This window comes from Cyrtonyx montezumae, unplaced genomic scaffold, assembly GCF_038088225.1.
Source record: "Cyrtonyx montezumae isolate F1298 unplaced genomic scaffold, pur_monq_1.0 scaffold_9, whole genome shotgun sequence".
NCBI classification, from domain to species: Eukaryota; Metazoa; Chordata; class Aves; order Galliformes; family Odontophoridae; genus Cyrtonyx; species Cyrtonyx montezumae.
Genome location: NW_027072100.1, coordinates 6749103 through 6765820, shown reverse-complemented (window position 1 = coordinate 6765820; position 16718 = coordinate 6749103). Strand labels below are relative to the sequence as shown.

The window sequence follows — 16718 nt, the reverse complement described above, 5'->3', positions numbered from 1 at the left end:
CTGTGTACATTCTGGTGTGCATATTTCTGTACGCATCTCTATGTTCTGGGGTGTTGTGTTTGTGTATCAGACCCTCAGTTCACCACAGGCTCAGAGACCTCATTGCTGCCTACAGTACCCTGGAAGGAGGTTGGAGCAGGGGAGAGGGGAGGAGGGTTGGCGTCTGTCTGCTCCAAGGTGACAGCGACAGGACGAGAGGTGATGGCCTCAAGTTGCATCAGGGGAGGTTCAGGTTGGAAATTAGGAAAAATTTCTCCTCAAAAAGAGTAGCGAGGCACTGGCACAGGCTGACCTGGCAGGCGGTGGAGTCAGTGTCCCTGAAGGTGCTCAAGAACCGTGGAGATGCGGCACTGAGGAACACAGCGGGCACGCTGGGATGGATTGGACTTTGGGATGTTAGTGGTCTCTTCCGCTTACTGATAATTCTGCGATTCTAAGTGCGGAGGAGCAGACGTGCGCGGCGCTGGGGCCGTGTGTGTGAGCGGTGTGTGCGGTGCGCGGGCTGCGGGGCGGTGCAGCGCAGGGCACTGTGAGGCCGCGTTCCCGCCACGCGGTGCCTGCCCGCCCCCCACTCGCGCTTTCCCCTCGGCCGCCCCCGGTCCGTGGGCAGGGCTCCGCTGCCTTCGCCCGCCCCGTCCCGCCCTCCTCGCCCGCCTCCTGCTCCCCCTCGCTACCCCCCTCACCCCCCTCCGCCGGGGCTTCCCTTCCTCTCCTCATTCAGCGCCGCTTCCACCGCCGCGCCGCTATCTCGGCATGTCCCGCAGCGAGGCTCCCTTCGACGAGCGGCCCCAGTAGCGCCTCCGTCCGCGGGCGGGGCAGGGCCGAGGGGGCGGCGGGGGGTTCCGTTAGCGCGCGGCCATGGGGGGCTCCTGAGGCGGCCGAGGAAAGCAGCGGGGAAGCGGAACGCCACCATGGAGGCTCCGCCGCCTCCGCCCGGCGCCCCCAGCGCCTCGGAGCCCGCGGGCTGCCCCAAGGAAGCGGACCGCCAGCTGCGCCTCCGCCTCTGCGTCCTCAACGAGATCCTCAGCACCGAGCGGGACTACGTGGGGACCCTGCGCTTCCTGCAGTCGGTGAGCGGCGGCGCGGGCAGGGGCAGCCCCCTCGGGGGCACGGCGGGAGCGGGGCGGGCGGCGCGGCCTCTCCGCGGGCGGCGAGGAGAGCAACTTGTGGGAAGTGCCCCGGCCGGGCCCGATCCGCGCGGGGCCGAGCTCCGCTGCTCCGGAGGCGGGGGATGCCCGCGCCGTGCGGGATGTGCGTGCTCCGCCGGAGCGGCCGCGAGGTGACAGTGAGCGAGCGGGGGATGCGGCTTTTCGGAACGCCGCGCGTCCCTATTGTTGTTGTTTTGTTGTTGGTGCTGCTGCTGCGGAGTTGCTCGATTCTTTGGCGAAAGCTCTGCCCTCGTTGCCTGTTGTTTGTAAATATGTGTTGCTTTAATGGTAAACGTGGGATCGGGCAGGGTGTGTCTGTGCATGTGGAGGCAATTACACCGCCCTCTGAACGGGCTGGTTCAGAAGTGAAGCTCCATCTGGATGTTTTCTTCTTCCTATATTGACGTGAAATTCGCCAGCATGTCGCCACAGCCCTGCAAATAACTCGGAGAGCCCGCAGAAAAAGTTGCTAGATAACGGGTGTGCCGTAAAAAGAGAAGAATAAACTGTTTGATCACACAGAGATCAGCAATGAAAGCGGGGGAAGTCTCTGCAGAGATTTCCAAAAGATCGGTCAGGGCAGAAATTCGTTGTGGTGTTTTGCAAGATAAGTGCTAAACCCTGATTCCATCTAAATGGCTTCAACCCTGGGCTCTTTGAGTGTCTTTCTGGCCATGTTTTTGTTTGTTTGTTGTTTAAACCCTATTTGTCTTCAGTGTTTTTCAGAATCACCCAAGTGGCAAACTGTCTAGCATAAAAGACAAATGGAAAGGAAGTGGTGGCTTTAAGAACAGTCTCTACTTAAATCCTTCTTTTCTCTCTCAAGTAGTTGAACACAAAGTCTGTAATTTCAGAAAGCTTCCAACCAGTGTCACTTGGGTTCCTGTAAAGTGAGTATTCTGTCTCGCTGTAAGGCGACAGTAAAAATAGCTGCAAGTTGCAAAATGCCTCAAGCTGTAGACAAAATAAAGTAATAACAAAAACTCAGAAAACTCCTCTGTCCTAAGTACTGAATTTGAGTTTTTGTCAACTAGGGGCTGGAATGCAGACACAAGCCATGTGTGTTTTTAGCTTCAGTTCCAACAGCTATATGCATTCACTGTATTCGTAAATGACATTTACATAGATTTAAAAAAAATCAGAACAAAAAAAAATCCCTAAAAACCTTTATTTATTTGTATTCATCAACGTGGCAGTTTTAATGAGAACAATAGTGGGTAATACACCTTAGGTGGTGGCAGGAGAAGATGTGTGCTCTCAGGATGGTGTGCATGCAGCAGGAGCCCTCCCCGCCCCATGGATGGGCTGCAGTATCACCTCCAGGGGTTGATTCTGATAGGGTTGCTTTACACCCTCACGGAGTTTCTGTTTTGGTGTTTATGTTTGAAATAAAGCACTGAGGATCGGGTTCTTGGCTATCTCTAGGCCTTGGTTTAGAGCAGCATTCATGCACAGGGTTACCTTTAAACGTGTGTTGAAAGGTCCTGTGCTCTCCCAAATAACAAGAAGTTTCTTTAGTCATTGACCTAGTTCTTAGAGGCTGAAACTCTATACAGCTGCATTCAGACAACTGAATGGTATTGACACCAAGGAAAAGAGAATGAAGATCCACTGCGATTTGTAGAGGTAAAAAGAGCAGTAGCAGGAAGAAATTTTTAAAAGTAAAATTTGGAGGCATATTTCCTGCATAGATGTGGTGGAAGGCCTTAACTTAGTGCTTCTGACAGGGTACCACAATGTGTTGTGCTCTGCCTTCCACGCTGGGCAGAGGACACGGCATGCAGTGAATAATGTCATCTATATAGTCACTGTGCTTACAGGCAGAAGTTTTGCCATGTGAAACTAGCAAATGTACTCCTGTAGCTTTGGGGTTCTGTATTCTCAAATCTACTTTTGCCTCATGAATTAAATTCACTTTACTCTCATTAGTTTGATTTTGATTTTTATTTTTTTTCCTGAGTGCTGTGCTGTTAATGCATAGGAACTGCAGCTCCTGCCCCATGGATTTCTTACCATCTCATGTTCTGTGTGAATTAGTGCTTACCCAGTGCAAAATAAATGTAAACTAGTCCACTTTCTGGGGTATGGTGCCCTGATACCTAGTTAATGCTCCAATATGGTTATGTGATATTTGTCTTTTTTTTCTTTATATATATATATATATAATAGCATGAATTGTACTGAAATTGATTGTTTTTCCAAAAGTTGCAGAAGCAATTTTTTGGCAGCAGTGGAGAAAAGACTGCAGTTCCCAGGTCTTACGGAAACTAGTTCCTTTTGAACAGGAGGTAAAACATGAGCAGTACAGGTTCCTTTCCTTGAGAAAACTTGATCACTGATAAATAGCAGAAAGCTAAATCTCACATCTTTCAATCAGCAGAATGAGTTTTCTCTAAGTAGGATGGGACAGTTGTGCTTTAGAAAATGGTTAGGTGAGGGAGTTTGTGCTCCCTGTTAAATATTTGCTATTGAAGCTGCAGTTCTCATTAAGTATTCTCAATAAACAATGTTTTAAAAAGCAAACAACTACATTCTATGGGTTTATTCACAGTGCTGAGCTGGCTTGCTAACAGGAGCTTCCATGTGTTCCCTAGTAATGCAAAAGAATCTCTTAAGTATTTGATGCTGTGTATTTGCAAATAAATCAAAACAACTGAGAGTATTTTTGTCCTTTTTAGAAGACCATGTTAAAAGAAAGGTTTCCTTTTCTTTTTCTCTTTTTGTGTGCTTACAAGTCTTTCTTCCCTAAGCTGCAAAGGAGGTAGATTCCCTGTGAACAAAGGGACTCAAACTTTATTGTATTTGCTTTCTGTAAAAGATTATGGTCTTTATTTTTGCTTCCATGGATTTGTCATGTGGGTACCATGAATGTTATGAGAATATGAGGTGTCCTTTTCTCACCATAAAAACGGTGTTAGACACCATGAAAAATATTTTGCTGTTTGTTTTTGTACTTCTAAGTAAAAAGATTAGTAAAACTAGTCCAGATGTTTACCTACTTAAATAAAAACTATAGTTTCTAGAATCTATTACCCCATGCTTCTAATAATTATCACAAGAGGAAATGTATCTGAAACACTATCTTAGCAGAAGTGATGAGGGACATATAAATGAGGTTATTCAATCCGATTGGTTTAGTGCACCCAGTTCCTTTTCCAGTCTGCACATTGCTTGTAAAACTTTTCCACTGAGTTTTGGACGCAAGAAGGCAGTCCTCGTCAGTTTTGTTTCTGTTCAGTTTTTGCTTTACAACATTATGTTTCAGGACAGTGGAGTGAATGAAACGCAGTAGCGTTTTGCTGTGTTTTGTTCCAGATGTTGCAAGATGAAATGATCAGTTCCAAGGGTCACAGCTATTTTTTAATCAGAATCTAGGCTTTATATTAAAAGGTAGTATGGTACATGTATGATACGTGTATCGCATTTTGATAGTTCTAGTTTTCATAGTCTGCGCCTCAAGATGAGGCATTTTCTTACTGAGAAGAGGCAAACAGTTTTCTACCAGTCCACAGCTGGTGATCTGAAGTTGTTATAAATAGTCATGTGCTGTTTGGTATCCTATCTTATCTGCCATTTTGTTAGGCAGGTATGATGCTGCAGAAGAAATGCTATGTAGATCATGGTGTCAATAGATAATATTGTAGTTATGCAGATATGTTGCAAACTTTCTTTAAAACATCCCAACACACAGATGGGTTTTATAAAGCAGCAAGAAGAGCTACAGGGAATGGATGAAAGCATCCTGCTGCCAACGTCATTAAAGGACTACTGATCAAATGAGAAACAAAGTGGAAAATTGTCTGAGGCTAAAGGAACTTGACTAAAAGTTCCTGATGGAGCAAGATAAACTTCAAAGAGATAAAGGCAAATAGTTCTGTTGTAAGTCTCTGAGATCATAAACCATAAGGATTTTAGATCTCTAGTCTTCAAGATTCAATTAATCCTTTGCCTCTTTGCAGCTTCTTTGAACTCACTGCAATTTATGCAGAGATGTTTACATCATATATCATCTTGTAAATATTTCTTTTTTCTGTGGAAAAACTAAAACAGGTAATTTTGTTTGAGTGACCAGACTGATAAATGTTAAAGCTTCCATCCGGTGACATCATTTTGCTAGCATGCTGAAGCTGATGGTGGAGTCTGTGGGTGCTGAGGTGTAATGCTGACACATTGTGGCCTTTACCTGTTGTCTGTTCTTCCCCATGTTGAAAAAAAAAAAAAAAGTGATGGAAAAAAAAAAGGTTCTAATTGGTTTTGAATGCTGTATAGTTGTTTCACAGAACTGTACTGCAATGATGAGGTACCATTTTTCAAGTGGAGAGATCCTTCACACTCATTGTCCATCGTTCTGAAGACAGATTGAATAGTGGGTATACCACAGTTACATGCCAGTACTGAAAGTTTTGATATAGCAGCTTGTAGGTGTAATCATATTAACTGTATGTGAAAGTGTAGTAACAGTAATTATCTCACATGCTAGCTTGCAGTGTATTTTGTTGCATGCACTTCCTATTTTTTCTTTCTGCAATGCTTTAATTTCATTGTGTGCTTGGTTCTTACCTGCACATGCAGCTCCCACTGCTTTGTCAGGTAATTGCAAGTATATGAAACCAAAATGTGCTGTGCAACATGTACAAATGTGGCTCTTTCATCTCTCTGAAGACAAACCACGGACTTCTGAATTCTATTATCAGAATATTCTTTATGATTGAGCAATCACTGTGTTTGATGGAGGCGTGAAAATAGTCTGAAGGTTGAGCTGTTCTTATCAGGTAGGTGTTAAGTTGAATAACTAATTGTACCAGGATTATTTTTAGTTTTGAATATTTTGGCATTCTTTATTTTCATATGAAGACTGGAAGTCTTCTTCCACCTCATCTATTATGTAGAAGTTTCATTAGGACATGTGCCATCAGATAAATTAACCCACATCCTACAGACTCAAAATATTTGTTATGCTCCCTTTTCTTGCTTGCTTTGTAGCTGTAATTGATCTAGTATCTCTGAATTTTGCACTCCACCCATCTTGAAATATGATAAGCATCACAGACCTTTTTTTTTTTTTCATATATTTCACAATCTTGTTTGCATCCGAGATGAGGGTGCTGATGCTCGGAGCAGCAAACGGACCATTTGTCTCATCTGTGAGGTGTGGCTTCCTGTTCTGCCCCTGTTCTCTGCATATTTCACCCTCAGCAGACACAGATACGCTCTGGCTCTTGAAGGTGAACTGTGTGATTGGGCGATGTTGTTCCTCTGCTAAGAGACAGCTATAAGAGCAGCTGAGGAGAAGGAGTTGTTTCAAAGAGATCTTAATTAACTTTGCTGTTCTGTTCGGTTGTTCTAATTGCTCAGATGTGCCCACCTATAGCCAACTGTTATGGTTGCCTATGATCGAATTTTTCTACTGTTAGGTCTAAACAGGAGATGTTTTTCTTTAAGGCCCAGTTCCTGACACTTGCAAATTGAGGAAGATGACAGCTTTGGTTTTAAAGGGCAAGTTTGTATCCCTTGTGGTTGCAGAGTGCGAAGAACATCAGCAAACCATAAATGCTCCTTAGTTATTAGGAGCTCATGTTATGACTCAAGTTGGCCTGGTAACTTTTAGTAGAAGTTTTCTTTTTAAGGTTGTGCTACAAAATATCTGCTACTAATTGCTGGAATGCAAGCAGATGAAAAAGTTATTTTGCTCTGGGTACAAAGAGAGTGTGAAGAAAACAGTCTGTAGGAAGTGAAACAGAAGTGAAAAGCAGAAAAGCAAAACAAAGCGAAGAGAGCTCTGAAAATATTTATTCATCCTTAGGCTCAGAGAGAAGAAAGTCTCAGCTCCTGAAGCTCCAGGAACATCAGTGGTGTTGTCAGTTTTTTGTAGCAGAGGATGTTGCTCATAATATTCTGCTCTAAATTAGGAGTTTTATTGTGGAGGGAAGGAGCACATAGCGTAGTGCTGTACTTTCCCCTTTACTCTGCTGAAGAGTGCATTTTGCAAATTTCCTTGCGTCCTTTGGCAGTCATCTTTCATGCCATTAGGAATAATTCCTATTTCTATGTATATTCAAGATAAAGATCTTTATAGTTTTTACTTTTTTGAAATGCCTGCAAATGATAAGCTCTTCCATTTTTTATGCCTTTTCAGTAAAGCTTTACAAACCAAAGGTGTTAGGTGTGATTTGTTTATATGAAAGATGTTATTTTCACACTTCTGTGGAATATCGACAATGAGAAAATACCTGTAAATGCCCTGTGTAGTTCCAACACAGGGCTGACTCACAGGTAGGACAGAACCATTCTCTTGTTTCCTTTAGCTCACTGGGCCTTGGTGTTCATCTGACCCTTGTTATCCTTTGTCTCTCTGCTTTGGTCTTGTTACATCCTTCTGAATGCAGTGTTTGACCTGACTACATCTCTGTCCTCTCAACTACAGAGATGCCATCGATCAGCTCTCCTGCCATTTGTCCCTCCCTCTTGCATCGGGGTGCCAGTTGTTGTCTGAGCATGTGCCGTGATCTCTGGGGGAAGGGAGAGGGTGGCTGCCCTGTGCTTTTCAGAACTCACTTGTAAAAGCAGTCTGGGAACTGAGTAAGTGTACATGAAGGACAGAGATGCTGGTCTTCGATAGAAAAGGGCAGTTGGATCAAAAAGTGAAACAGGAATCACAGACAGCCGAAAGGATTTGAGTAAACTGGTCCATTGATAGCTGAACGCACGGCTGACTCGCGGTTTTTGGCTGATTTTAGCAGGAGGCAGGTGGATACCCATTAAGGGAGCTTGTTAACCCCTAAACATAGGGGATGGTTTATCCTGATTCTTAGATATCCTTACTATTAGAGACATTTTCCTCGTGCCTGTAATATCTAATCTGTATTTTTCAGTGAGCACAGAGGTGGTCTCGTTCTCTTTTCATCAATCTCTCAAGTATTTCATGGCTTTTATCATGTTTGTTTCAGTCTAGATTTAATTGTCAAACTTTTTTTTTAAACTCTTTTCCCACAGGCTATTTAATTTACCTCAGATAATTTCTGTTCTGTTTGGATTCTTTACTTATCTATGAATTTCTGAAACTCCAGTGCTCAAAACATGGGTACAAGACACAAGTCTCTAGCTGTGCTGAGTTCTTATATTTTATACAGGAGTGTTATCATAGCACAGTAGCATTAAAAAAGGCTTGCCTCAGTTTGTACCTTTATCTGAGAACAACATCTTGATCATACCAGCTACAGAAGCCAGGTGTCTGCACAGAGGATTTACGGGAGCAGTTTGATATTTAGACTTCTGGGAAGTATCCTGGAAAGACAACACTGAGCCTTCTCATGAGAGAGTGATGTCCTGAAGCCAGCTTCCTTCTGCTCAGATGCTGGCCTTCCCAGAGCATTCCTGCTCTGGAAGGGCATCTGAGGCTTGAAAAAAGCTGAGCAACTCCTGAGTGCTCTGTCTGCCTGCAGGCATCCAGATGAGTCCATGAAAGATGAAGCTGTCAACAAATTACTTGTTTCTGTTGCCTGCCTATTGTTTCTTTTAGGCACTTGCAAGAAAACATAAGGGATTATGTGTGAATTTCCCTATTTCCAGATGAAAATAACTTTTTTTCCCTCCTGTTTTTATTTATTTATTTATTTATTTGTCCATTCCAGCCTATAATTGTATCCTCAACCTGCAGTGATTGTTTTCCTAATAAAGGTCTTGCAGTGCTGTAGTGGGTTTTAAGATATAAATTGCTGTGTAAGTTTTGATTTAGGTGATGCTTGAAATCTCTATGCATTGGCAGTCTACACCAGTGACTGACAGAATACTGCTGACCCACATCTGTGAAACAGATCCTTCGTTACCTGCAAAGACTACCATTATTCTTATTATATTATTATTTGCATTAAGATAGGATTTAGTGACCAAGCCTTGCAGAATCCTAACTCCACCTCTTGGACCTTTTTGGACCAGGCGTCTCCAGTAGCAGAAGCTTTCAAATCTACACTTAATCTCCTTGCTTGAAGCTCTTGAAATTAGGAAACGGAAAGAAATCTTCTGAACTCCTCTACTTTTCATTTGCAAGTAGCAGTTTTCATTCTTACTGTGCATCAGATCTTTGAAATTGTTCTATGTGAATGTCCCTCCTGGTTTTTTGACTTGATGGCAAGGTTCCCTTGGTGGAGTCTTTCAGCCAGATCCTTTTCTTTTGTGCTATAGATGACATGATGGAAAAATGCGTAGTTAATTCACTGTTAATGCTGTTGTTCATTCCTATCCTCTTGGTATTGTGATGGGATTCTTAATTTATATTTACAAAGCAGTATTTCCATTAAATGCTCTGAATTGACAGATGATTTCTTGATTAATGCAATCAGTAAAGTGGTACTGTTTCAGAGTGCATGAAGCCTGTTTGAATTAAGGACCTAAGCAGTGGGGGTTTACTTGTGGTACAGGATGGCTGCTATTTCTTCCTCTGGGGTGACTTTGATTCATTTCCCCTCCTTCCCTGTTTGTCTCTTCATTTCTGTTTCAGTATTTTGTATTGTGTTTTCAACTTGTGTTGAAGCAGCCAGTCCTGCTTTTTCAAAGGATGGAATGGGAACGCCATTATCTTATCTATTTGGAAAAGTTCCCGTTTTGCAGTGGCAATGACTGCAGCATTCTCAGCCTTTAACAGCTAGAGGCAAAACAAAACAAAACACCCAAAACTTGAAATATGCAACAATGTCACTTTTTAATCAGCTGTAGAGTATTCATTGTGGTATACTGTGATTCGTGGTGAGCTATCTCATACAGAGACTGAGTGCCACCGTTTCCTTTCCTGCTGAATCTAACTGAGGTTTAAAACAGGGATTACACCTACAGCATGCATAAGAGCTGAGGAGGGTCTTGGGACTTAACATGTTGTTGCAGATGAAGGCTATTGCTTGATTGTTTAGCCTAGCCTGATTCTACTCAGATAGTTGAGTCAAGATGCAATGGACATTCAGATCTTCAGTAAACCTGTGCTGGGAGCAGCTCATCTGAAGAGGCCTCAGCTCCCTTTGAACTGCATATCTCAAGACAAGGGTAAGAGAAAACAGTACCTTCCTTCTTCCTAATGAGCCCTCCTCCTTAGAAGAATAAGTGATTGCTTACACAGCTGATAGCCATATGTCAAGCCACAATATGGTAATCGCCCAAAACTGAATGGGAGCTCGGATGGGACCCTGAAAACCTAATGGCAGAAAGATGGATATTGACCATTCCTGGCATCTTGATGCCTATGTGCTGCTAGCACAAGGGCTTGCCACAAACTGGACAGCAGTGCCACTCCCAATGGTTCTGGGATCATAGGAAATTCAATGTCATACATTGCAGGGTTGCAGAGAGGGTGATAGATTTTTGCATCTGAATTATTTAAACATTAGAGGATTGCTTTTATGATGGGACAATAGATCTGAATTAAAACAAATTTTATGTTCATGTATGGATATTGGTTCAATCTCATTGCTATTGCCATTGCTATCACTATTTTATGAAGGAATATAGGCCATACAGACAGCACCTGGCTGCAACCCAGCTGACTGCTTGGGATTAATTTGAGTAACTTTTTGAACGCTTCATTCTGACTTTCACTTTTTACTTCTGGTTTTGCTTGTAGTCAGTTCTTGTGTCCACAGGTTTTTCTGTTGATTTCCAAACAGTTTAGCTTATGTAAAGCGAGGATTTTTTTTTTAATTTTAATTAGCACTGTCTTGTCATTAGAAATATTCAGATATGCTAGCTATCATTCAGTTGGCTCAGTAATAGTTTCATTTAAAAATAATAATTTCATAAAAAGCTCAAGCAATCTAATAGGCATGTTACTGACTGTATGTTCCCCCTGGATTCATTAGCTGCATAGTTGCCAGTGCTTAAGAGTTAACAGCCAGCGTCTTCTGTGCTTCTTTGAGTATGTATTAGAAAGTACTTGTCTGTCTGTTTTGGGTGTGAAACTTGATGTGGTTGGGCTAGGAGTTGGACTTGCCCAAATCAGGCTGCTGATTCAGTTGTAGTGTTGCTGCCAGTGGTACCAACCACGTGTCCTCTGACGAGTGGGCAAACACTGGTTGCTAGAGGGTCTCACTGCTCATCCCTCCCTTGAGAAGGGCCACTTGTGAAGAGTCGCCAGCTCAGCTCTTTACAGCTGCTGCATCTGACTGCTGAGATTGCCACCAAGGAGTGCTGTGTGTCTTTGTGGTGTGAACAATTTATTAAGTAGCAGCTTTGAACTTGTGAGACCCATTTTACACTGGAACTGCTGGATGGCTGTCAGCTGTTTACTACGTCTGTACTTGATAAAATGGGCTTAGATTTAATTTAAAATAAATAAAGTATAGCAACATCATCCTCATCTCCTTATACTTTTGCTTACCTACAGAAAATCACTTAAGTGATGACGGTTCTTCCGTCTTGAAAGTTTTGTCTGCTCCTTTGCCTGTCATCCTGGTGTGAGTAACATGAAACAATCCATCATAGGATTCATGAGGGAAATATGTGTCAAGAAAGAGAAATCATTAAAGATTTCATTCAGGGATTATTTTGGAGGCTGAGGAAACTGACAATGAGAAGAGTTCCCTGATATTCAGAGTGTGTGGTGTGTAACTGGTGGAGGGCCTTGGTTTGGGTACAGATGCCTGATAAGAATTTGCATTTTAGTGAGTTCTTATCTTGAATAGGTGGGCGGACTTTAGCTACACAGCAGAGTCTCTGGTCTCAAGGGACTCTGTGTCTAATCTAACAACTGCTTTGAATTCATCACCTTGCAGGGAGCCATTTGCTGTTAACCTCATCTCTAGGCGGCTAAAGAAGCCCCTTTCAGTTTGTTTGAAGGGGCAGTAACAGAAGGCTGTAAAACTTTTGACCTGGTGAAATGCTTTGGACCGCAAAACCTAATTCTTAAACAGAATCTGGGTTGTTGTGGGAACACTGGACATGTCTGATGTAGGTATATATCAGTGGGCTGTGGACTATTTCATATGTAGGTCACAGCGGGGGATGAAATGGAGGCATAACTTTATCTTGATCTTGTTAGAACTGATCGGTGGTTAATGCCTCACATTGTTAAGCAAGAGACTTAAGCTACAGATGTAGTAAACAAAGCAGTGCCAGGCTTCATTCTGTGGCCCTGAGGCCAGCTGTCTGTGTCTGGTCTGGTCCTGTCCGACTGAGCTCTGCTCTTTTCGAAGTAGGATGGCTGCATTCAGTGCTCGCTGAGAGCAGTCCCTGCCCATCCCAGTGCTGGCACTGTGCCTGGGAATTGTTTGGGAGAGTGTGAGTGGGCCCGAGTGTGCCAGGCACTTCTCTACCATTCTTCTAACAGTATTCCAAGGTTCAGGCCAGTGTTCAAGCTCTGTTTGCTTTAGGGCAGATGTAGTCTGAGCTCTCATTCTAGTCTGTTGCACAGATGAAATGGTATTGGGGTAGAACAGTGGTGCCTGTGACAAAAGTTTGGTTATGTGGAAGTTCTAGCTGCCATGCCAGAAGTGTTGGAAATCCATTCTGCCGGCTTTACTTAGCTCGATTCTGTCATTATTGACTGTTGTTGTCATTGCCTGTTGTCTTTTGTTTTCCTGGTCTGTGGAGGAGGGAACAGAGGAAATGTGGCCTGAATGGGTGAGGGCTGTTTCAGGGCAGTGCAAAGAGGAACCACACAACAGTTACCTAATTCTGGGTGTCATTGCTGACAGTTGTGAGCTGAGACTGAAAGCACATTGGACCTTCACATGAAGTACTGCTTGCTCATTTCTGTTTTATTTAGTTCCCTTTTTAATGGGGAAAATTGGAGGCTTCAAATGATAGTCACTGAACATTTGCATATTAATTTTATTGTCTCCTGTCCGTCTGGATGCTGGTGGTTGTGTCTCTGTCCTGTCTCTGTCCTCCAGTGGCACTGTGCTCGGAAATCAGCTCAGATGGGAAGCAATTGTTTGTGAGGAGAGAATGATGACAAGACAGAAAAAAGGAAGAACAGCAGGGGAAGATGTACAAAGAGAGCTGTCAAATTGCATTAGCTAAAGGCAGTCAGCCCCTGGAGGTACCGTCCCTCCACAGGAAAAGAAGTAATGAATATTGGAAAGAAACTTTTCCCCAGAATTTTGTTACTTTGTCATCTCTTAAAGCATTGCATGTGCAGATATCCCTCTGCAAGTCAAGGTCTCCTTTGCGCTGTCACAAGTGTTTGGATCCATGTGAGAAAAAGTTCTGAAAAGTTCTCAGTGAGCAAATAATGATTTGGGGGTTGTTTCAGCCAAAGGTGATTTCTTTGAGAGAAATAGTTGAAAGGTGAGATTTGCCAGTTATGTTATTTATATAAGACAAAAGTACCATTAAATGGTACAATGTACACACAATCTGGAGTTTTTAGTGTTGCGGTAGTTTTTTTGTTTGCTGGATTTTTACTGAGCCAGACTTCCATCTTTGCCATGTCTGAATTTCTAGTGTTTTGCATACAGACCTCTGGCCTTCACATTGCACCCAGATTCTTGGTTTACTATTACCTTGTTTTGCAGTGGATTGCAAAGCCTTTGCCCAAGGACAGACAATCTTACTATACATTCTTTTTTTTCTCTTCTGTGCATTCCTCCTCCTCTGTTCAGCACTTTGAAGTAGTACATGCCAGAGTAAGTACATTTCTGAGTTAGGAAGCAAGAGGAAAAACATTTAGAAACAAAAATGAACCAATAAAACTAATCTTAGTGAGTTCTTTTGAACTAAATGCAACTGAAAAGAGTATTGGCTCTGAATGAATGGAAGAAGTCAAAAAGGACAGAGCAGTACTTCTCATATTTGAGCAGTTCAGTGCAGACATATTACATGACTCCACAGTCCATCAGTATTTGCCAACAGTGGAGGTTCAATGAAAAAATCAGCTTTGGGCAGCTCCTGTTATACACAATTTTTAATTTATAATAGTTTTTCTTATTACTTTAGTTTCTCATCTTGGTTGGGTTTGTGTTTTTTATATGGTTGCCAAAAGAGGCAATACTTCCTTATTTACTCAGCCAGCAAAACATTCCCTGATGAAATGCATGTTTTTGTCTCTTATTTGACTATTAAGCCTCTCTCGCCTCAAATATTTGATATACTCTTCTGCATCTCAATTCTAACATGGTCAACAGATCAAACTGATGAAACTTTAGATGTATTTGTTGAAGTGTGATGGGAATTTTCTCTAGTTACACTGAGTAGCAGAGGAAAAGGAGTAAAGAAACAATAGTCTAGGACAATATTCTGTGTCATGTTATTTCTGGTGGAGGATCGTTTGAGGATTCTGCTGGATCTGCAGGCTTCATCCTGCAGGATATTGAAGCCAGGAGGAGCTGATGAAGCCCAGCCTGTTCCAGCAGGTGCTAGCACCTTGCAGCATCAGCCTTTTGTGCATAGAATGTAAACATCACAAACAGCAAGGCACATCTGGGAACTTCACCCTGACCTGTTTCCTTCTTCATTTAAAAACAGCTTAATACGCACCTTGACATCAAATAAAGCCGAAAAGAACAGCCAGGACTTTGATTGGTTTTGTCTATTATGCTGCATATACAGCATATGTGTATAACATAGGAAATCCTTTTTCACAATAGAAGTAAATGTATCTTTCTTGAGCAGTTGCACAAGAAAAGCCACAATATTTGGAAAGTAAAGTATGAATCAAAATTTTGCTGCACAAAACCAGAGGAACTGAAATTTGCAATCAGCAAGCAAGAATTAAAAGTGCAGAGGCAGCAGTTGCTGTGTCCAGGTGGTGCGTGTTTGGAGGCAAGGCTGCATGACATAAGTTCTCTTTTAATGTGGTTCTGGGTGAGCTGCTGTGGCAGCATGGTATCAAAAAACAGCTTAACCCAGTGGAAAGAAAAGTCTCAGGCTGTTTTTTCTCTAGCTTTAAAGAATAAAATTTTGCTTTGAAGTGCATTAATAATACAAATACTGGTCTGTGTTTATGCAACTCTTTTTCAGCTGTATTCCCTCAAAGTAGAAAACCTGGATTTAGCAGATGGAGAAACTGAGGCACAGAAAAACAAAATCTATTGTCCAAAGGTTGCAGAGGAAGTAACTAGGAGAGACAGGAGCTGAATATCTTGTCTTCATTCCTTACCTCCATTAGGAAAAAAAACACAGAGCAATAGATGTCATGGAAGCTACATGTCATGTTGTTGGAAGAAGTGCAGCTAGAGTTTTAATTCTTTGATTCCATCTTCTGGCAACCAGCTGACGTGTCCTTGGCAGTTAATGCTCAATGAATTGGTGGTCTTAGTAGTCCCCCTGGAACCAAGCTAGGTGTAGCCAGAAGGAGTACTGACAGTCTCTATTCACAGACCAAAAATCAATGAGTATAGACGGGGGCATCAATAATTTTCCAGTTCTGGGAATGCTGGTGCTAGATGCAAGAGACTGTGCTAGGAGAGTTTTCCTGCTGTAGCCCCACTGATGCAAACATAAAGTGTTGAACATAAGTCTCAGCTCTTTAGGAATTGCCCGTCTGCAGCTTCCCATTGCTCTCACTGAGTAATAAAAATGTAAATAAAGAAGCTACTTTTATGTCTTAGAATTACTTGGTGCCAGTTGTCTGAACAGTTGTGCTTATTCTAGAATCTCAACAAGTGCAAGTGCAAACCCTCAGACATCTGGTTGTTTCACGCTTGCCTAGCCTGCTTGTGTGTATGTTAGCTGCTCATCTCAATGCTATGCAAAACTACTTTATTAAGCAGTTGGTGCAAGATGGAGTTCTGTAATCAAGCCTATATTGAGCACAAAGGGTGTAAAAGACAGACGTGAAGTGAAAATGTGAGTGGTTTGAATGTACTGCTCATACTGTCCTTATGTTCACTGTGAAAGCCCAGCCTGTTGCAGGAAATTATAACTGAGGCCAAACTGAATCTGAGGGGAGATTTGGAAAAAGTTGAGTTATATCTCTTGGTATATAGAACACTTCACTCATGTAGCTTCCTTGTACTTCTTGATTTTGGTGGGGGCTGGAACTTGGGAGATGCCACAGAAAGGAAGTGTCTTCCCATGCAATTTTTAGCTCCAGGGTTTAGACTTTAAAATAAGAATTAAGTTTGTTGTTGAATCATGAAACTCACTACACAAACCCGTATTTGGATGCAGGAAGGTGTACTTGGGTTTATTCATGGCCTCTCTGATCACTTCTGACCTCACAAGGCTTCAGCTGCCTCCTTTTAGTTGGTTTTGAAAATTTGTTTTCAGTCAATGCTCTTGTCAGGTGTTGCCCTCATTCTCCTTATTTTTGCAGACAAAGATTTGTTCACCAGCTCTTACACAGTCTGAGACCACTACTCCATGGCTCAAACTAACACAAAGCCAAAGGGAAAACAGTAGCATTATGCATCTCAGTGTATCAAGATGCTCTTAAGCCTTTTGAATGAGGTTTTTTTGAGACTTTTGATTATGAGGAGGAATAGAGGTACCTCTGTTCAAGGAGGGGGGAGAACATATTTCAGCCTCTTTGTACCTGTTGTTGGAGTGCACAAGTGATGCTGTTGCGTGGCCCCAGGGAAGTGGATAAACATAGGGCACAGCAGAACACCAAATTAATGTTGTGGATGCTTTAGGATTATAGTTCTG

General features: G+C 42.6%; 1 protein-coding gene across 2 annotated transcripts in view; it reads left to right on the top strand.

Annotated features, from left to right (window-relative positions):
* The first annotated feature begins 734 nt into the window (after positions 1-734).
* The window catches only part of PREX1 (phosphatidylinositol-3,4,5-trisphosphate dependent Rac exchange factor 1), a 143207-nt gene continuing 127223 nt past the window's right edge, over positions 735-16718 (top strand). For both annotated transcript variants that reach the window (XM_065754540.1, XM_065754539.1), the window contains exon 1: positions 735-1070. In XM_065754540.1, the coding sequence (XP_065610612.1) occupies positions 912-1070 (159 nt within the window). In that variant the 5' untranslated portion in view covers positions 735-911. The remainder of the gene's footprint in view (positions 1071-16718) is intronic.